Genomic DNA, 21108 nt, shown 5'->3' on the forward strand with positions numbered 1-21108 from the left:
CGAGAGTATTTGTTCTGGTCCTAGATGTAAATATTTTTTTTCTTCTACAATCTAATCAACCCCGCCCTCAGGCCAGCTTCACAGCTTCGGATCATTTCCCTCACATTTTGTGTTGGAGGGGCAATTCGGAAGTGGTTAACATTTCCATATCCGGTATTCCTAAGCGTCTGCGTCGGAAAAGGACTAGCATCCCCGCGCTTAGTGGCCCCCTGTTTGACTCGTGTTCGACTAGGTTCCACGAGGGGTAGTGAAAGATACAGACCGCTCACATGATGGGGTTCCCAATGTCCGCGGCGAAATTCTGCATTACCTGCAAATAAGCAGTCAGTAACCGTGAACAAGTGCCATTGACAGGCTTGGCTGGAGACTCTAGCGCCGGACGTTCGCCGTTGACGGCTATGGCTCCGTTGTGTTGCATCATAACTCTTCATCTCAGTCAATCAAGTCTGCAGAACAGAAGATGAGATGAGATTTGGTTATGTGAGAGAGAGACTCGGTCAAGTCAACGGCGCAATCAAGGATTTGTCCACATTAACTCATACTCACTCACAACACTCACTCATACTTATCCATGCCTTCATTCATGGCCAACAAGTCAACAACAAGACCGCTTGGAGCTATCTCAAGTTAAAATCGCCTAAAGCCAAACCCCAAAGTCTCATTCTCCACCACACCATCTTCCCTTCTCAGCCAAACCCGGGCTTCCCTGCTTCTCCTCGCCCACCCCCCGTATTGTACTCTCCTCGCCCGCGTCCCTCCGCGTCCTCCACTATTTGTTGGGGACGTCTTCTGCCTTCCCAATCGGACAAAAATATCCCTCCCGCAATGGCACAGCATAGCCAGCGGCTGGATGTCACAAGCTGGGCCTCCCAAAACGATGACAGACGACACAGAATCAGCAGCGGGAGCCGCTGAGACGGGAGGAGCTGGCGGAAGTCAAACGAATGCTTCCAAAACCCGACACAAGAGAACGCGCACCGGGTGTCTAAAATGTCGGATCCGACGGCGCAAATGTGAGCTCTATTCCTTGTGTTTGGTTTCGTAATCTCAGCAGCGTAGTTGGTCTGATCTCCACTGTTGCGCTGGTGTTGCTATTGTTCCTTTTCGCCTTTCCCTCGGTTATACTCCTGTGCCAAAAAATGAAATAACGAAAAACAAGAAGCTGATCCAAAACCACAGGCGATGAAGGCAAACCGCGCTGTCAGCGCTGCATCGACGGCAATTTTGACTGCCAATACGGCCCTCGATTGACCTTCTTGAACAAGAATGCCTTGACCGTCTCGCCGTCGCCGAGAGCGACTGAGGCGACGACGCCAAAGTACTCGAGGCTCCAGGTACGCGTATGGAAAACATGCAAATGACCTGATCTCACCCACTTCCTTCATCGAAGCTCACAACCCAGCCAGTTCGTCAGTCCGGGAGCCGCGAAGCAAGGCGCCAAAGAAGCGCCGGGTTCGCCTCAATCGCAAAAGGCTCACGATGTAGCTGTAACCGGCACCGCGGCGGCGCCGTCGCCACCGCTGACGGCTCACGCGCATACGCCGACGGTCATGACGTTCCAGGCGAATCTGCAGCCGCCGGAACCCCCGACGCCGAAACCGCTTCCCGTCGAGCCGAGCATTGCGCAGAATCACCATCCTCCGCCGGCGCATTGGCGCGCGCAGAGTCTCGGGCATGAGAGCTTGTCGTCCCCCGTGCGGAATCTCGACATTACGGGCAAGGTACCCGGCACGTCACCGAACAACGACGCCGCGTATGAGACTGCGCTTAACGTCCTGCTGTCTCTCGGCAGCGAGGGCGCGACCGGCATGGGCCAGTCTCCCGGCCATAACTCGGGGCCGTTCGCGATCGGTGCCGATGGCATGGGGATGAGTCCAAAGGACTTGATGTCCGTCTCGCCGAATTCGACCAGGGAGAGGAGAGATTCGAGCGTGGCGCGCGCTCCGGCCTCCGCCAGCATTTCGCAGGACAGGTTGCTCCAGCTGTTGCGCCACTTTCGATATCAGGTTGCGCCTTGGGTGAGTTTACCTGACGCCTCACAGGTATTTGGTTTTATCAGAAAGTTGATTGACCCTCTGCCAGCTCGATTTATGCGACATGAGCCAGACATTCGGTCTCTATGTCCCGCGCCTTGCGATTGAATCCGAGGCGGTTCTACATGCTCTCCTGGCGGTATCAGCCATTGCTCAGCAAGGCGATTTACGAGCGACACCAAACGACATGGAATACCTCAAATCTCTTGCTGAAACAGGACCGATGAAACAAAACGGTGTTAACAACATTAACGACGGCGATCTAGCTCACTTGACACTGTCAACAGCTTGCCGCTTCATCTCAAACATACCAAACGGCTGGCACGAACTGCCCGTCATCAGCGACACCTTTTGGAGCATGGCACTTGCAGACGCAGGCCCGAAAACGATAACAATTCTCTCTGTTTTGATAAGGCTTGGTATGCAACTCTTACAATGGATGGGCTAGTGTAATACTCTCCCGGATGCTGACTCGGTCGCAGAACTCGCAGCCGCCCTCGTAACCGGCGCTCCGATATCCGTCCCTGAGCAATTAAACTACAACCCATTATCTCAACAATGGAACAACTCCTCCGCCGTGGCAGAGACGATATTCCAATACACAATCGAGCCGCTCCTCCTCTGCGCCAAAGTGGTCAACTTCTGCGCCGGCAGCTTCCCGCCGCAGACCCCGGATCTCGGCGTGCCGCTCACGCCCGTCCACCGCTGGACCATGCTCAGCGACGCCCTCGGCGTCTGGTACACCAACCGAGCCCAGGAGTTCCGGCCGATGGTCGAGATCGACGGCGGCGGCGACGACAACCTGTTCCACATCATCCTCTTCACCAACGGCGCCGCCGTATTCGCGAACCAGCTATACCACACCGCCATGCTGTTATTACTGCAGAATAAGCCGCGGACGCTGCAGGCGGCTGGGAAGAAGTCGTCTTCCATGTCGCCGCTGTGGCATGCCCAGCGCGTCTGCGGCATAGCCTTGAACAACGACCGCAGGGACAGCTGGGATCTTTGCCTGGTGGCGTCGTTGTATTTGGCGGCACAGCGCATGACGTATGAGCCCCAGCAGAGGGCGATTCTGGAGTGCCTCGAGCGCGTCAAGTCGCTGACGGGCTGGGATGTAGATGGGTTCTCGAGTAAAGTCCGTGAGGACTGGGGTTTTATGTAAGGTTTGGTTGGTTGGTTGGTGTTTGTAAAAAAAATCAAGGCGATGATGGCAGTGCCGTTTCTTGGGACCAAACCATACCATACCTCCGATAGCAGTAATGTTTTCTCTTAGCAAAGTTATGCCATGACGATGATCATCTTGCCATGTCGGCAACCCTAAGCTCTTTGCGAACTTTGTAGCCCCAGGCGGTCTCGAGGTCGTCGATTCGCCAGCACGTGCCCCATCCGGTGACTGCTTCGATGCTGCGGATCAGTTTGACCAGCAGTGCATGCTCGGACTTGTGGCTGAGAAGCCGGCCGGCGACCCATAACGGCTGTATGGCATTATTCAGGCATCCTTGGTGCGGGTTTGCCAACGAGATGCCGCAAATACACTTGGCATGCCATATTGCCGATCCCGTCACGCCCAGTTTGATGTTGAGCGGCCTGGGCATTGATCCGAGGAGCAGTGTGCAAGCCGTGTGGTATAATTGATTGGAAGAAATGGCTGCCCAGTGCAGGAACAGGATTTGAGGAAAGGGGCTGCTCTGAATGCTTTGGACCGGTAGAAGCTCTGGTGGGCGGTCCCTTGTCCATGCTTGGAGGTCCTCCCATAGACGAACCCATCTGTCGGTCAATTCGTCAGGGTTGCAGCCGTTGGCGTCGCCGAGCTCGAAGTATCTCGTTCTGTCCGCCACCAGCTCGCATACCTTGGCGCACAAGTAGACTGCGTAGTTGGCGTGCATGTCGGGGGTTCCGGACTGGTGGAAGAGCTCGCGTGCTTCGCTGTGAGAGGCGCCGCTGGGTAGCCATTTCGATGGGGTTAGGAGAGTGCTCTCTGTGCCGTCAGAGATGAGAGCGCCGCAAAGATCTGTAGAGTCAGTAAATGGACGGATAACATTGATGGACAAAGATCGTACCCATTCTGGCGTAACACCAGAAGACGGCCTGCAACAGACCGCCGCTGAACCCGTGCACATAGAATGAGTCAAACAGGGCAGCACACCCTTCGAGATGCTTCCGCCAGTCTTGGGCACTGGCGGACATCATCTCCAAACAGCACAGTATCGTGCAGATTGGGATGATCTTCTGGTCCCGGGATTGCAAGAGAGGCGTCAGCAAGCGGATGGCCTCCTGATACAGCTCCAGACTGTCAAAGGATGTTTGCTTTCCCTCTTTGCGCTCCATCTGGCGGGCTGATAACGCTAATACAGCATACAAGAGTGCCGGAGAGCTGCGCGCCAGCACTGGTACCTGAATTCCAAAGGCACGGTCGCTGTCAAACATGTCGAGCTATATGGTGTGTGAGCATATGTGTAGGTCATATTTCCAAGGACCCTCAAACTTACCCATGGCGCAACTTCGCCTACATAGTTCTTCAAGTATTCCAGTCTCCTCCCCGTCCCTAAAATCTGGCCGGCGTGCCGTCTTGCCGCAGAGTCATCTCCCAGAATGGAACCCGGAGCAGCAAATCCTCCTGCAGCGAACCCACCATCGGCAGCCTCAGGTGTACCCTCGCGGGTGGGAGCAGCTGTTTGGGCAGTGTTGAAGATGAGACATCTCAGTTCCTCTTGATAGGCGAGATATCCAGGGTCGGTAACAAACTCATCTAGCCGCCATGACTCGGCAGGCGATGTTGAGGCCTCGGAAGACAGATGCTGTGAGGGAGTCGGGTCACCAAGGCCCCATGTTGATGAGGCGGCGGGAGTGGCAGCACCACCAAAGTGAGAGGGGCCGTGGGAATGCGAGTGGACTTGAGAGTGAGAATGAGACTGGGACCGAGACTGGGGTCTGACTTGGGAGTCGATGCTGTCGACTCGGTCGAGGGGAGCTGTGGTTGAGTCGTTATCGTTTATCGTGGTTGGTGAGAGCATTCTGCTAGCCTAGATGGAACATATATGCCAAACCCAAAATTGGTCTATAGAATATGCAATGATCGACACATCCGTTATTGTAGCCCGATGCAGTCGTTTACAAGTTCCTTTTTCTTTACACAATATGAAAGGTTTCGGAAGGTCATGCGGGAGGAGAAAAAAGAATGGATCTCGCACCAGGGCCTTTGGGCCAAAATGTCGAGGTAGCCGGTCTCGGTCAGTAACAAGCACCCGCATTAAAGCCACTAGTGCTGCGGGGAACCCACGATAGCGGATATTGCGGGGAAGCTTTAGACCTGTGATTGGGTCGTCGCTTAGTCGCTTTGCTCCGATTGGACTTTTATAGACCCATTGTGGATACATTTCCACTATTATGCGGGTCTCAGCTGGTTCTGGCCAGTGAGGGTAAGAAAGGGGTTACCGAGGTATGCTCGGTGAGTCTCGGTGAGTTTCGGTAAAGTCTTGGTGATAGGAGGATATATTGATGATTTAAATAATGTCTTTAACTGTTTATTTTCTCTTCTACAAGCCCCTTTAGATCTGTTGCGAGAATTAGCTTCATGTGGTGCTATGGAGATGGGTACCAAAACCGAACCCTATAACGGTACAATACTAGGAAAAGTGGAAAACTTATAGGTGTTCTGATACAAAATATGTAAAGTCAAATAGTAAAAAGGTTTGCCAAGACAGCAGAGTTGTGAGAATGTCACCGTTCTGACTTTCAAGCTTCGGTTACAACTCCTCCGGAACCGCGAGTCCTGCAGCTCGGCCTTTCGGTGCTGATGTCACCGGCCGCGGGGCTCGCCCAACCGTGATTCAAATATTGAAGCCGAGAGCAGTTGCCGATCGGAAAGTGGATATAGATCAAACCTGATCGTATCTGAACCTGCAAGGACCCTGAGGACCCCTGGTGGATATCTAGTCTGCTTCCCCAGGTTTCATAAACAGCATCTGTCTTCACTCTGGTGCACCGAGAACGTGTATGGTGCCACATCATGTCTTCTTTACAGATTACGGACCTCCGCTTCGAGCACCTCCCGAATGGGCTCGGTGTCCCATCTTCTACTCCTCGCATGTCTTGGAGAATCTCATCCACCGCCATACCCAACAATTGGAACCAAGATTCCTACGACATTGAAATCACTCGTCATGGGAAAGAGCCCAAGACGTTTCATGTAAAAGGCACCTCAACCGCTCTCGTGGCGTGGCCCGACACCCCATTGTCTTCAGCAGAGGCTGCCACCGTCCGGGTCAAGTCTAACGGCACTTTTGACAACGGCCAACAAGACACAGAATGGTCCCAGCCAGCAACTGTTGAGGCTGCCTTACTATCTCATGATTCCTGGGCCGCCAAGCCCATCACAGCACCTCCGCGATCCGAACGTCACCCCGACGAGCGAGGTATCCGTCCAGTACGATTCCGCAAGACGTTCGATATTCCAGAGCTCAACGGCCGACGGGCAAGACTTTACATCACATCTCTGGGAATATACGAGGCTTACCTCAACGGCAAGAGGATCGGAGATGAGTGGCTAGCCCCAGGTTGGACGGCGTACCAACACCGTATCCAGTACCAGGTCTTTGACATCGGCCAACTTCTAAAGCCGGGGCAAACCAATGTACTCTCGGTTGAAGTGAGCGAGGGATGGTACGCGGGCCGTGTGCTTTGGGGAGATGGGCTGACCTGTTTCTACGGCGACCGGATCGGTGTTCTAGCTCAACTAGATGTTCTCGACGATGCGTCTTCGGCTCCGGGCTTCCGTCTCACCACCGATGAAACCTGGGAATGCCATCCTTCGCCCATAGTAGGAAGTGAAATCTACGACGGCGAGGCATATGACCTCAATCTCGAAGTACCTGACTGGCACCACGACAAGTCCAAGTGGACGTCCGTAGAGACCCTCCCCTTTCCCAAAGTCTCCCTCGTCGCCTCCTCCTCCCCACCGGTTCGCATTACAGAGACAGTCAAGCCCGTCAAAATCTTTACAGATCCATCTGGAAAGACCCTGGTGGATTTCGGCCAGAACCTAGTCGGCAAACTCGTCGTCCACTCCCTCCAAAAGCCCGATAACCATCGCCTCAGCATCCGCCACGCCGAAGTCCTTGAGAATGGCTTCCTCGGCATTCGTCCTCTGCGGAGAGCAAAGCAGATAGACACCATCATCTTTGGCAACGGGTACTCGTTGGAAAACTGGTCTCCGCACTTCACCTACCACGGCTTCCGCTACGTCGAGCTCGACGGCTGGGCAGCAGACGAGGTAACGCTCGATTCCGTCTCGGCGGTGGTCATGCACACCGACATGAAGAGGACCGGCTTCTTCTCCTGTTCCAACGACGATATCAACGCGCTCCACCGCAACGTCACTTGGAGTATGCGGGGAAACTTTGTCTCCATCCCGACCGACTGCCCCCAGCGTGACGAGCGTCTTGGCTGGACTGGCGACATCCAAGTCTTCAGCCCAACCGCTTCTTTCCTCTATGATTGCGCCGGTATGCTGAGTAACTGGATGCGGGATGTGGTCCTGGACCAAAAGGATGCGAATGGCGTCGTGCCGCTTGTGGTCCCCAATGTCATGAAAGATGGCCCGTTCCCACCGCTACCGCAGGCTATCTGGGATGATGTGATCATCTTGGTGCCTTGGACACTGTACAAGTGGTTTGGTGACGTTGGAGTTCTCCAAGAGACGTACTCTGGAATGATAGACTATTTGAAATCCATCCAAAGGGGAGAAGACGGTCTTTGGGACCCCGCTCTATGGCAGCTTGGCGACTGGCTGGACCCCAACGCTCCGCCTGCCGAGCCAGGTCTTGCTAGAACTGACGGCACTCTCGTTGCAGACGCCTACCTCGTACACGTCACAGGCGTCATCTCGCAGATTGCGGGCATTCTCAACAACGCCGACGACGCCGAGAGGTTCGCGTCTGAACACAAGCGCCTCAAGCAGCTCTTCCAGGACAAGTACATCGCCAAATCAGGCTTCATCGTTGCCGACTCTCAGACCGCGCTGGCCCTGGCTTTGTTATTCAACCTGCATGACACTGCCGCTCAACGGAAAGCAGCCGCGGAGAGGCTGTCGAGATTGGTAAAGTACTCCAAGTTCAGAGTCTCGACGGGATTCGCGGGCACGCCCGTCATCCTGCACGCGCTCTCCGAGATGGGCTACATCCAGCACGCATACCGCATGCTGCTCGAAACAGGGTGTCCTTCGTGGCTATACCCCGTACGCATGGGCGCCACGACAGTCTGGGAGAGATGGGACAGCATGCTGGAAGACGGCACGATCAACCCGGGCGAGATGACCAGCTTCAACCACTACGCCCTCGGCAGCGTGGCGAACTGGATGCATGCGAGCATCGGAGGACTGTCGCCGCTGGAACCTGGGTGGAAGAAGTTCTCGGTCAAGCCGCGGCCGGGTGGCGACTTGAAGCATGCGGAAGTAGAGTTTCTGAGCCCGAGCGGTCAGGTTCGCAGTCGATGGGAGATTAATTCGGGTGGCAAGTTGAATCTGGAGCTGACGGTGCCACCGAATGCGTCTGCCGTTGTCTCGTTGCCCGATGGAAGCGAGGATAAGACAGTCGGGTCTGGAACTTACACTTTTGAAAGCGATCTTGATGAAGAGGTGAAGGGGGAGTGGCCGCCTCAGGCTCTGTTGACGCAGTTTGGCTTGCCTTGAATTTTGTAGTTTCAAAGGCACTGCTTTGAATTGTTGCTATGCTTAGTGCCAGATCAAGGATTTGTTACACAAAACTGTGTTTCCTAGTGACATGAGTAACAAAGAATCTCCCGCCTTAAGGTATATAACAACTTTTTGAACAGCCGCGTACTGGACCGATATCTGAGTTACCACACAAGTGCCTTGAGAAAGTCTAAAGAGCTGTTTTTCGCTGTGGCCTACATCTGTAGTAAGTGTAATTGGGCTACACGATTCCCGATGGGAATGCAAGGTTTCGATGCGTAGAGTTTAAGAGAAACCAGACGGCTCATAAGATTCGATAACAATAGGCAACAATTGACGTATAACCCGAGTGGTAGAAAAGCCTAGCGACTGACACAGCAGCAGCTGCTGCGTGTCTACAACGGCTAATAGTAACTATCAAAAAAAATAGATCAATATATCAACTAGAGGCTATTACGCTGAGGATTACACATTCCCAAGGGATCTTTGTGATCGAAACGAGTCTATACCTATCTTCACTTTCTGCCCTGGCTTGTTTTGAGAGTGTCGATTCGTTCAAAGCCTTTTTTTGATGGAAACCTAGTCTGTCTTTGTGCCCTGTGTTCGTGCTACGCCTAGCGGTTGTTTAGTTTCAGTGGCTAGTTGTCATAGTAATTTAAACAGAGTGAAGAACGACTGGTTCAAATTGAACCGGTAGGTATGGATATATGCTAACGCTGAAATATGCTCTCTCCCTGAGCTACTGGCCAACCCTCGCTTAGATATGTTAAAGCGTCTAATCTAGTCCCTGCTCCTTTCTAACCCTGATAACTCCAAAGATGATGCCTCTTGCTGTAGAAATTACGGCACGCCCGATTATGAGCCAGCGAGCGTGATAGACTCTTCAATCTGTTTGCCAAGTACCGGCCGCGTGCCATCAGGCACTTCTTAACTACTTCAGAGCTCCTTGATATTTTCCACTTCCCATACTGCACCCTTGCACGTAGGCTCCCTGAATCTGGCTTCTTCCCCCGCAGAACAATGGTAGAAAAATCCGTAGCCGCCGCAGTTGACGAGAACCGTAGAGTCAACCTTTCCAGCGCGAAGCATGAGCTGGCTCTGTTTGTGAACAACCGAGGTCCCGGAGCTTCCGCAGAAATAGACGTTGTTCTTGTTTAGAGAACAGTTGGATACTCTCTTAATGTTGTTGGTGTTTCCGTTGAATGTGCCTTCGCCACAAACAGCAAGAGCTTGGCCAGCTAGCAAGGCCAATGTCACAACAGAAGAAGTGATAATATGCATGTTGATTATCGTTGGTCTAACTATCGAGAAACTTGTACTCCTTTGTTTGGTATTAGCACATAGCCGTATGGTTTCCAATGTTTCTACTTACTGCTCGTAGATTTCGATAGTGGTCTAAGAAAGGTGGTATGTTCTCCGTTCTGAGTATATATACACGTTGCAGAAATTTCACCCACCTGTGTCTTCCGGAACGAACGGAAGCTTAGTTAGCCTTGCGAATTGCTTCAAGAGATGGCTTTGCCAAAAATGATTGTATGAGCTGATATCCATGCGTGAAATTAGCTGAACTATCATAGATTGATATGTGGTGGGGGATAGTCCTAGAACAAGTCTATGTAGAAGTGGGCAAACAGTCCGAGATGGACGGAAGTAAGGTAACCCGCACGATGGCGGATGTACTCTTGGGACGGATTTTGCCAGGCAAATGTGGGAAACTCAATGATAAGTTCATGTACCGCCTGAGAAAATGCCAGTCAGCAGATAAGAGGATTTTATCAACATACGTATACACGGAACATGGGGTGCCCTACCATCAATTAACATACTTTATAACCTAGTATGGAAGATAAGTGGACTGCATTTCTGCAGATGCTAGACAGGTACTTACATACTACAGGCAGCCTGATCGGGTAACGACACGGAGCTGGCATGAGCGTCGGATAAGATTGCTGTGAGGGTTTGAGAGCCCGCTACGGGCCAGTGCCTCCAGATGGTGTGTTAATTACCCCTGTCTCGGATTACCATCCTTCCTATCCGGCACATTTGACTCTACCGTTTCCGAGATCAATAGTCTAAGGGTAATTAAGTATTCATCATACCTTTTGGTAGCATCGAAACAGTCATGTGCTCGAAAAAAGAAGTGTTTAGTAAGTATTGTTGTTACAATGATATAAAGTCTTTTGTTTTCCTATCACTAATGCTAGTTAGTATACAGATCAGCCACAACTGTAGACTTAGTAAATATTTCAATAGACACTACCGTTATAGCACAGTACATTAAGTATGTAACGTGTTACTTCTTTCCCGACACGAAGACAACTGTGCTTGCAGGGACAACGCAAAAGATGAAGGCACACCGGGATGCCGAAGACGATGATGATACCCATGTCATAAAGACTAGTGACGAACACAATGCTAGCAACGGTAAGACCGAAGCCCCGTGGATTGAGGCATATATTGTTTGTAATTAAATAAGATATGCGAGTCTATCGTAACGTCGGGTTTGAGTCATGAACGCATCCTAAGAAACTGTTTACTAAGCGGCTGGCGGTGTTCTAAAGTCCATTAGGAAGAGGCGACATCGAAAACCAACCTACCAAGTCTCAATCCAGTCACCCACTAATATCGCTGTGAGACAGGTTCTTGGCCCAAGGCCGCTCACAAACAACAACACACCCAGCCCACAAAAACCACCCATCTTGTGAGTAAGGTAGCATATGTATGGGGCAACTTGCCAACTCGTAACCACAGGCCAAGGAACAAAGGAAATAGTTTTATTCGATAGCTGTCGGTACTTACAGACCCAAACGAACGAAACGAACGAAAAGCTTACGTGTTGGCTTCTGAATTGCTGAAAATCTAAAGCGAGTGTACATGAGCGATAACGATGCTATTTACAATTTCTCCTCCGCCGGTCCTGAAGACTGGTTCCCGCGTGCTACCCCTGCCTCCACAGCAGTGGGCCTTCTACGCCTCCAAACCCTCATATGGCTATCTCTCCTACGTCCTTCCTCCAGAGGATGTCTTGACAACCAATCACACTACGAAGTAAAAGTGTAGAAATCAAAACTCTGTCTAATTACGTCCTGTTCTGCATTAAGTCACGTCGTCCAGCACCGCAATGGCCAGGTCATAAAAGGTATTTATAAGAGGCTCCTGCAGCCTAGGTTTCCATGCGTTCAAGCTCATCCCACCGCGGTCTCCAAGCATCTGTCTCTTACTCTTTGACTCCTTCTCTAGGTTCTCGCACAATGAGGTTCTCTAGTCTTCTTGCTCTGACTGCCACGATTTGTCACGTTACAGCTATAGACTGTGCACCTGCAAAGTCGGTTGTTGCAGCAGCTGGTACGAGTGGCATAATAAATTTTGACGGACAATACGACACCGATTACCACTCTCCACATATGTTTTACTATTCCAGGCCTTCCAAGGGAACAAGATACGGGGTTTTGAGGTTGGTCAATAGCCGTGACCATCGCCAAATTATCTGTGTTGAAGGCGCACCAAAAAGAGCTGTCGAGGCCTGCTTCTGGCTTAATGCTGGAGACCAGTGTACAATTAGGCTTCCGTTTCCCCAAATATACGGATACCGCAGCCAGAATGCTTAGCTCCGAGAAGGTTGTTAATAATACATGGATTATGTAGACTATAACTAACAGACTGCCCTAGTGTTTGGACCCGAAATCTGTTGGTAAACAAGTGCAGCCTGAAGCCTGCCCCACACGGCAAAACAGGATAGCCGCTCAGTAAACACAAGAAATAGCCAAACGGAGGTACAATCGGACAGGAGGAACTGTGTGTAGAAGGGGTTGTCCTAGGACCAATCAGGTACAGGACGGATAAGATGATATCGGTCCTAAGACACTCCCAGTAATATAGAGATCAGGATTCGAGCCTAGAGCTCGAAGACTTCCTATAAATCTTCATCAATAAGCTTCACGATTTATCTTTAAATGACTTCTTGCTACACCACAGAAATCCGAGATGCTTCGACTGGCGTACGCCTTGTTACGATACGTCATCACGATCGTCAGAAGCGAAACCGGCGACAGGGTGGATATGGTTCTGGTAGGAGGCTTTGATCGTCACGGCCGAGCCGCCAAGATATGCGAAGATATGGTGTACAAGCCGCCCCCCCCCCCGCTTAGGAGAGCTGATATGCCGGCCGAGTTTCGCATCAAGATTTGGAAACTCGCATTTGAACCCCAAATCTTGGTGGTCCGGCAGCCTAATAGCCAATGCTCATATGGATTTCACCCACCCCGTTCCTGCTGCTGTTGAGGTATGCTACGAATTTCGAAACTCTTCTAGCTATAGGAGGCCATCTCGAAATGCCCCAAGCCCGTCGCCCTGCTGCATATGGTTGAGCTTCGACCACGAAACTCTTCAGTCGGAGAGCCGATTAATCATGAACAACCGCAAAAGGATTTTGTTCGGTTTCCTAAAGTCGGATCTGATTGGGGTTCGCTAGATCATACACACTATGAACGGGTAACGCAATTGATTCATTCCCTGCGCTGCAAGCCTTCGATTCTCTCACCCATAACCTCTACGATTGGTCGCGCAGTATCCAAGAGGACTACAAGGGTTTGAGTCTGAGATCTCCCGTTCGAATTATGAATGTTGATACTGGGGAGTTCCTCAAGCACCTCAACAGTCTAGCATGTATAGGTTGGTACGACATTAACGTGCGAAGGAGTGTGCCATGTCGTGATGGAGACGAAACTGAGCAAGAGCTGACGAATGCAGTGCCTTTTTATGGACATCCTCTGCCGGTTGCTGACTTGATCAAAGGGATTATGTAAATGGTTCTGACAGAGAAATAAAAAACAAGTCTACTTTTCAGTGTTTGTACGGAGCCATTCCATACCGGAATTCCGACGACTGCAACAGAATGATTGCAAATCAGGATATCAATTGTCGTGCGTTTTATGAGTCAAAAAGTTGATTTGCCTTTGGGTAACGTGCGTAGTTTCTAATGATACAGGAAGCAACTTTCATCGAGATATCACGACTGGTGACCACTATGACCTCTACATTGATAGCTTCACAGCTATACATGGTAAAAGGTTTAGGTTAATCCTACATAATACCTATACTGACGTGTTGTCATTTCAATTGATATAATGCATTAAAGAAAGCAAGGCACAGCTAGTTATCACCAGGGGTCTCGGAGAACAACCTCGGCATCCGGGCGGGGCTAGGTGTCTCATTTCTCGCGTCAGGGTTGGATGACGGGATCGATGACAAATGCAGCTAACTCAATGACAAACAAAGTGCGGAGACGCCAGGTCGATTACCTGGCCACATAGTAAGTGCCTCACAGACTTAAGATAAGAAATCTTCACTCTTTTAAGATTAAGCTTATTGATCCTTGATCATACCCCAGAGTACATATCAGAATTTGGACGCTCATCACCTTGCAACAATGGCCTCAGCAACCTCATTCCGCCAGATCATTGGTGCCCCGCCTTCGACGGCCACCCCCACTGACAGCACCCTCGTCATCATCGACGCTCAGAACGAGTACGCCGAGGGCAAGCTCGCCGTCTCCAATGTGTCCGTCTCCCGCCAGGCGATCGCATCCTTGCTGAAGAAGTACCGAGACGCCAACGGCAGCATTGTGCACGTCGTCCACGACACGCCCGAGGGCGCTCCCGTCTTCACCCCCCAGACGCGGCTTGCCGAGGAGTTTGAGGAGTTGGCGCCCAAGGACGGCGAAAAGGTTGTCCACAAGAACTTCCCTGGCTCATTCGCCGGAACGGACTTGCAGGAGTATCTCGAGAGCCAGGGTGAGAAGGGAAAGAAGGTCGTGCTGACCGGATACATGGTGAGCCATTTTCTCAAGAATGAACGATGCAAGAGACTGACAGGTGATAGGCACATGTCTGTGTTTCCACTACCGCGAGACAAGCTGCTCAGCGTGGATTTGATGTTCTCGTGGCGGAGGATGCTGTCGGTGACCGTGACATTCCTGGTGTTGATGCTGCCCAGCTCACCAAGGTTGCATTGAGCGAGATTGGAGATGCTTTCGGAACCATCGTCCAGAGCAAGGATATCGCGTAAATGTCTAAATATTGAGATGACACCACAGAGCTACCTTTGCCTGACTTCTACCGCAACATAATAGTGTCCTTCTGTGAAATCAGTCTCGTAGAATGAAATGAATTCTAGCGAGGCTATGAACTGAATTCGTAACAAACTTGAGAAGCCTATTCTTGCATTCTCAAGAATGTTAGGACGTAAAGTTTGTGCCAAATTCAAGCTTCGAGCAGGCTACTCCTGTGATCTTCTAGGCTATCCTCAAGAGCATTTTGTGAGCGGCACTGGTGGCATGATAATCTATCCCGAGATGTAAACCCATTCCTCGGTCGATTGAATAATGGCCGCCGGACCTCAGACGACCTTGTCCGGCGATGACCTGGCCGTGGTTATCGAGTCAAGATTCCCGGGGACGGCCCCACTCGGACGGGAAACTCACGCAGCGCAGCGCCGTCTATTTCGGATGTAAATCAATGATTAGAAATAGACTATTGTAGCGAAACAGCTTAGGTGTTGGCAGCGAAATTTGGATATGCGTTCACCCTGTACGACTAGGATGGGCTCGGCATTGCTAAAGGTTGCAACCACAAAGTGACCTGCATAATCCAGCCTTGGTGCCTATCTACTTGAATGCTTCTTTTATCGAGAGTAATCGTCTTTGAACAGTTTCCCCCAATCTCTCGAATTGGTGCTACAATAAAACCGTTTACTGATCGAGGCAGAGTCAGATCGCCATTCTGAGCGCCTCTTTGTCTTTCGTTGAACGGCGGCACTCCTCCAAGACCCTAAATGCATTAAACAAAATTATGAATCCCTTATACACATCTTCACCTTTAATTAGTCCACGAAATGCCTGCTTGGCACTCGTGGACCTGCGTGTTTAATGACGAAACCAACCATCTCAGATCTTGTATTGAAATCGCCGATTGGCAAGGCATTTTGTGTGCGGAGAAACAAAACGAACAACTGACAGGGTCATGACGATCGGCACAGCACACGCCAGAAGCCCACTAAACCAGGGACTTCAAGGGTCTCTTGGAGCGCTGAATGGCGTATAGTAGGGCAAACAGGGACCACAAGAACCACAGCGCTGCAGGGCCACGCAGCCAGCCGACTTGGCAGCGAATTCATAGCCCAAAGAGGTATCAATGTCGTCACCATTTCGAAGCTCAACAACATTCTCAAGACCAACAATATCTGCTGACTTCGGACCTCGGACACTTGAGAGTTGCGAGGTAAGCATTGGCGTGTTCATCATTACAGGAAATAGCACCGCCATGGGACGACTATACGATGGAGGCGTATGAAGGGTAAATAGTTAAAAGGGAATGATGGGATGGTCGTACAATTGAATTCGTGTCTTCCAGTGATCTAAGCTCAATTCAGACGAACAGTAGATCTTCCTACCTGAGAACGTGTCAATAAGAGTTATTAGACTTGCTGAATAGTTGGGATTAAGCTATCAGACTTGCAGCCATCACCATGAGACCCTCGACCCTGTCCACCCTCCTCTCCGGAGCCGCCATCGCAACCGCGGCCGCAACCACCAACGAGACCGCCGAGCCGACCATCCCGAATGTCGTCCCCTCCGTCTGGGACGGCAAATGCTTCTATCCCGCCCCGGACTCTGCCTTTGACCTTGAGTCCTATCTTGGCCGCTGGTACCAGGTCGCCGGTACTATCGCGCCCTTCACCGCCGGCTGCAAGTGCATATTTGCGCAGTACTCTTTGAACGTGAGTCCTGGTGACGCTAAGGAGGGAGAGACAATTGCTGAATCAAACAGGATAACGGCACCGTGCAGGTGAACAACACCTGTCAGGCCGGAGACCGCGCGGTCAACATCCTGGGCACCGCCGCGCCCGCCGACCCCTCCTACGGAGCCAAGGGTGTTCTTCGTGTGCAGTTTCCCGGACAGCCCGGCCCCGACTGTGCGGGCCCGAACTACATTGTTCAAGGTATGTGACCTGTCACAAACGCCGATAGAATAGCGTCAGGCGTCTATTTTGAGGCAAGCGACTGACTATCATCTCACAGATTATACCCCCGACTTTGCCCTCGTCCAATCCAACAACTTCACGACGCTGTTCGTCCTCAGTCGCCAGCAGAACCCCGAAGACGAGGTTCTCGATGTAAGTCACAGACCTAACGCATCCCCCCCCCCCCCCCCCCTCCCCGGCAGTAAACACCGTTGCTAACCACAAACAAACCACAGGCATGGATCGCGCGTGCCGGCCAGCTGGGTTCCAACCTCGGCGACGTTGTAAAGACGGACCAAACCGGTTGCCTGTTCACATGAGACATGGGGAAGAAGCAGCATCAAGATGAACAAAAACACCTAGGTTACTAAAAATCCGTGCCTGGCGTTTGAACCTGTGGGGAAATATTCCGTGAGACAGACCCCGGAAGGGTCCAAGCAGCAGAAGGACGGCATCTAGATACATTCCGTAAACCTAATACCATCGTAATGAACCGCAGACGTAAAAGAATGCTCTAAATTCCATAGCGCCGTTATTGGCGGCCGATGACAACCAGGTTCACTCACACAACCTTGACGGGCTCAGACCCCGCAAGTGAAGCAAAGCAAGCTCACGGAGCTTCTATGGGTTACAGCCCATGATTGGCCAATTGATGTGCCGAAAGGAGCTCCAAGCTGAGCTTTTCATTGCTTTTTTAGACTTTTGGTGGTAACACACATAAGCTTTCACCAGTTACAAACCGACCCAGCCACCACCATATGCAAGGGGGATCGATGGTGTTTCTATGACGACACCATTTCACCCGAAACATCATGACGAACTGTCCGTGTGCGGCTGGTCCATAATGTGAACGCATCTGTGGGCACCCTTCTCCTCTTGTGGAGGGGGTTGGGGTCAGACATCCAACAGTGACACAAAGACCGGGGAAGAAGAAGGGGAGAAAAAGGCAAAGCAAAAAAAAGTCAATTGGGTTTCCCTCAAATAGCTCTTGGATCCCCCCGCAAGGGGCTGCCATGTTGACTATCCTGTCATTGCTGCAACCGTGATTACTCCGCGTGATACACCTAGTAACCGATTAAAACCCTCGTCCATCGCAAACTACTACCAGAAATTACATTCCGCAAACCGTCAACATGAAGGGCAAGGAAGAGGTCATCGCCGAGTTCAACGAGTATGTCAACATGACGGCAGAAGAGCTCGAGTCGTGGCTCAAGTCGGACGACTCCAACAGCGCCGGATGGCCCAAAGACGATGCCGACGGAGAGGGTGAGACGGTTGGACACGACAGCGGGCGCAAGATTGTGGAGATTCTCAGCGCGAACCCGGAGAAGAAGGAGGATGAGTACACGGATGAGCAGGTCGAGCACATGCGCAAGGTTGTGGCGTATTGGTACGCGATCCCCGGCTGCACTGGACTTGTGAGACGAAAGCTTACACATGGAACAGCAAGCGTCACCTAGCGCAAGAGACCAAGACGAACAGTGAAAAGTCGCCCGAGGAGGTGAAGAAGACGAAGTCGTATGCGTCGCTCAAGAACTGGGGCCACGATTTCCTCAAGGCCCAGGGCAAGGAGGACACCGGCAAGAAGAACGGAAAGTCTTCGGACAGCAAGAATGGCGATGAGGAGAAGGCTGAATCCAATGGATCCAAGAAGAATGGCAAGAAGGAGGAGGCGGAGAACGACGAACAGGCCGATGAGAGTAAGGAGCAAGAGGAGGTAGCAGAGGACGAGACAGAGGAAAAGACGGGTGACAAGCGAAAGAAGACTGGCGAGGAGAACGGGTCGAATAAGAAGCGACAGACTCGCCAGGGCGAGGGTGAGACTACCAAAGCGGACGAGGATGGAGACGAGAACGAAGAGGAGGTGGATGGCGCTGAAGAGGATGACGAGGAAATGGAGGACGGCGGCGAGGATGGCGGCAAAACCAAGAAAGGCCCCAAGAAGGGCGACACCGTCAGCTGGAACTGGGGGAACGGACAACCCGAAGGAAAGGTGCTTGACGTGAAGGAAGAGAAGTGAGTGACTCCGTCATGGAGAAGTGGGTGGGAATTGCTAACAATCCTTTAGGACAACTATTGAGACGAAACGCGGGAACGAGGTATCGCGCAACGGAGACCCAGACGATCCAGCCGTGGTGTTGGACACTGGAAAGTCAAAGGCGATCAAGTCTGCCCACGAGCTTAACTAAACGATGGGATATACTGGACTTGTAGTATTACATATGGGTGTATTTCCCGTACTCTATAGTGACCAAGTAAACAGGCTTGTTCGTCATTTATCCTTAATCAGCTCCATCCAACATGGGATAGACTCGAAATGTGTCAATGTCTTGATCCAAATTATAGTAATCGCTGGTATTTTACATGTTAAGATACACTCATGCATCCCTTACAACTCGTCGCTAGCTCCATCGAGCACCGAGCCTCCAGCCTTGACGTTAGTCTTCTCGTACTTGGTGACGGGATCCTTCTGCGCCTCCTTAACCTCATTCCAGAACTTCTCGCCATTCTCCTTGTCATCCTTGAACAGATGGTCAATGACAAGCTTCTTCGGCGTCTCGCCCATCCACTGGAACAGGGAGAAGTCACGGAACTCGTCCGCCCTGAAAATCTCAAGCATCTCAATAGGCTCATCGCCAATGTTCTCAACAAAGTGACCCATGTTCTTGGGCACAATACCAACGTCACCAGGGACGTAGTCAAAGGTACGGGCAGTACCCTCGGCAGCGAAAATGGTAACACGGGCGCGGCCCTTGATGAAGAAGGACCACTCATCAGCATTCGGGTGCCAGTGCATCTCGCGGAGGGCACCCGGCTGGATGGTGAGGTGGGCAGCAGCCACCGTCTTGGAGATGGGGAAGTTCTTGGAATCGGTGATGCGCACCTCGCCGCCGGAGGTCTTTTCAGGCTCCTGGGCCAGCATCTTGTGCACGAAGTTGTACTTGGACTTCTTGGCGTGTTTGCCGGTCGGTCTCTCATCCTCGATGGAGCCGGGAAGGGTGCCCTGGAAGATGTATTTTTCGCCCTCGGGGAGGTGCTTGAAGATTTCGGGCTCGAGGTGGAAGTTCTCTGCGATGACGGACTTGGGCGTGTGAGCTGAGTGATGTTAGTCAATGTTCATGTAAGACCAAATAGTGCGTTTACTAGAGGGACAGGGGAGACAAGACGCTATAGTGCGTGCGTACAACGCAAATGACAGGGGTATTTTAGGGAGCCATAGCCTAAGACAAATTGCAAAAGTACCACTCACCTAGCCAGTCAGTCAGAATAAAGGTCGACTCCTCGGAGAAGCTGCCGTCGTCAAAGATGAGGAGGAACTCGGTGCCATTGGGACTCAGGCCTTGCAGCGAATGAGGCACACCGCTTGGGAAATACCACAAATCACCTTTGCCAACATCCGCAATGAAGTTGCCGCCCTCGTAGTCGAGCGCCGTCACGCGGACCTCGCCGTCGAGCACGTATGCCCACTCGGCCTCCTTGTGCCAGTGAAGCTCGCGGATAACGCCCTCACCGAGACGCATGTTAACGCCAGCAAGCTCGACGCTGGTAGACAGCTCGCGGACGGTTGTTTGGCGCGTCCATCCGCCTTCCTATGACGATAACGATACGTCAGTCACAGCTATACTACCATACAGACTATAGAGCCTCTCTATATGCTCAATTGAAAGTAGGAAAGCCAATTGACCGCACAGAAACTCACCTCAATACGAATATGCGAATCGGCAAAGCTCCATCGCATGTTGGGCATGTTACCGTGGTCCGTCGACGGCGGGCGCACCAGGTCCGGGTTCTGGCGCGAGCGCTCCTGGTTCCAGGGACCCAGGACTGAAGCGCCCAGTCCGTTGCGGTATGGGAGCGGGTCAAGGCCTTCGCCGACCGAGTCGACGGCGCCATCGTTGGGGTCACGGAACCCAGGCGTGTACGGGTTCTTCGTGTTGGAGGAGTCGGCGAAAACACTCTTCTTGCGGTAGCTCGCGGGTATGTCCATGCCCCTAAGCAGACGCTCCCGCGGGCTGTCAAAGTGAGGCGCCGCCGAGCACAGAGATGCCCAGAGCATCAGCAGCTTGGCTGCCGTGGGTTGGGTGAGCTGCATGGCTGCGTGAGAACGGAGTCTACAGAGCTTTTGAGATGGGAATGTGACGCTGAGGCGGATCCGATCACTCTGCCAAGAAAGCAAGCTCAGGGCAGGGGGAGAAAAGTCAATGAAGAACTTCTCGAAGAGAAAGTAAAGAACAGGAAAAGAGAAACTACAGATGCAGAAAGTTCTGTACACCACGCTTTGCCTATGACAATGGGGGAGGCATGAAGATTTTATACCCCCCCTTCTTCTACCTTGCCATCGCTCTTCTCGTCACAACTCCATGT

General features: G+C 51.9%; 8 protein-coding genes across 8 annotated transcripts; 5 read left to right on the forward strand and 3 right to left on the reverse strand.

Moving 5' to 3' along the window:
- Positions 1–877: 877 nt before the first annotated feature.
- Positions 878–3195, forward strand: CTRU02_201262 (C6 zinc finger domain-containing protein; the record flags this gene model as incomplete). The annotated part of the gene is made up of 5 exons (XM_036726293.2): positions 878–1013; positions 1180–1334; positions 1407–2018; positions 2083–2452; positions 2516–3195. 5 exons carry the CDS (start codon positions 878–880, stop codon positions 3193–3195), a joined length of 1953 nt encoding a protein of 650 aa, XP_036581975.2.
- Positions 3196–3328: 133 nt separating this feature from the next.
- Positions 3329–5047, reverse strand: CTRU02_201263 (uncharacterized protein; the record flags this gene model as incomplete). The annotated part of the gene is made up of 3 exons (XM_036726294.1): positions 3329–4044; positions 4094–4466; positions 4523–5047. The coding sequence occupies 3 exons, from the start codon at positions 5045–5047 to the stop codon at positions 3329–3331; spliced, it is 1614 nt and encodes a 537-aa protein (XP_036581976.1).
- A 995-nt stretch (positions 5048–6042) lies between these two features.
- Positions 6043–8721, forward strand: CTRU02_201264 (alpha-rhamnosidase; the record flags this gene model as incomplete). The annotated part of the gene is made up of 1 exon (XM_036726295.1): positions 6043–8721. One exon carries the CDS (start codon positions 6043–6045, stop codon positions 8719–8721), a length of 2679 nt encoding a protein of 892 aa, XP_036581977.1.
- Positions 8722–9660: 939 nt separating this feature from the next.
- Positions 9661–10005, reverse strand: CTRU02_201265 (uncharacterized protein; the record flags this gene model as incomplete). Its single annotated transcript, XM_036726296.1, has 1 exon — positions 9661–10005. One exon carries the CDS (start codon positions 10003–10005, stop codon positions 9661–9663), a length of 345 nt encoding a protein of 114 aa, XP_036581978.1.
- A 4147-nt stretch (positions 10006–14152) lies between these two features.
- Positions 14153–14790, forward strand: CTRU02_201266 (isochorismatase family protein YddQ; the record flags this gene model as incomplete). The annotated part of the gene is made up of 2 exons (XM_036726297.1): positions 14153–14554; positions 14605–14790. The coding sequence occupies 2 exons, from the start codon at positions 14153–14155 to the stop codon at positions 14788–14790; spliced, it is 588 nt and encodes a 195-aa protein (XP_036581979.1).
- Positions 14791–16248: 1458 nt separating this feature from the next.
- CTRU02_201267 (lipocalin-like domain-containing protein) lies at positions 16249–17063 on the forward strand (the record flags this gene model as incomplete). The annotated part of the gene is made up of 4 exons (XM_036726298.1): positions 16249–16500; positions 16551–16722; positions 16802–16896; positions 16980–17063. The coding sequence occupies 4 exons, from the start codon at positions 16249–16251 to the stop codon at positions 17061–17063; spliced, it is 603 nt and encodes a 200-aa protein (XP_036581980.1).
- An 813-nt stretch (positions 17064–17876) lies between these two features.
- Positions 17877–18932, forward strand: CTRU02_201268 (uncharacterized protein; the record flags this gene model as incomplete). The annotated part of the gene is made up of 3 exons (XM_036726299.1): positions 17877–18133; positions 18169–18759; positions 18812–18932. 3 exons carry the CDS (start codon positions 17877–17879, stop codon positions 18930–18932), a joined length of 969 nt encoding a protein of 322 aa, XP_036581981.1.
- A 200-nt stretch (positions 18933–19132) lies between these two features.
- CTRU02_201269 (oxalate decarboxylase oxdc) lies at positions 19133–20836 on the reverse strand (the record flags this gene model as incomplete). Its single annotated transcript, XM_036726300.1, has 3 exons — positions 19133–19839; positions 19994–20333; positions 20444–20836. The coding sequence occupies 3 exons, from the start codon at positions 20834–20836 to the stop codon at positions 19133–19135; spliced, it is 1440 nt and encodes a 479-aa protein (XP_036581982.1).
- Between the last annotated feature and the right edge of the window lie 272 nt (positions 20837–21108).

The sequence above is a fragment of the Colletotrichum truncatum genome (assembly GCF_014235925.2).
Source record: "Colletotrichum truncatum strain CMES1059 chromosome Unknown Contig_0001, whole genome shotgun sequence".
NCBI classification, from domain to species: Eukaryota; Fungi; Ascomycota; class Sordariomycetes; order Glomerellales; family Glomerellaceae; genus Colletotrichum; species Colletotrichum truncatum.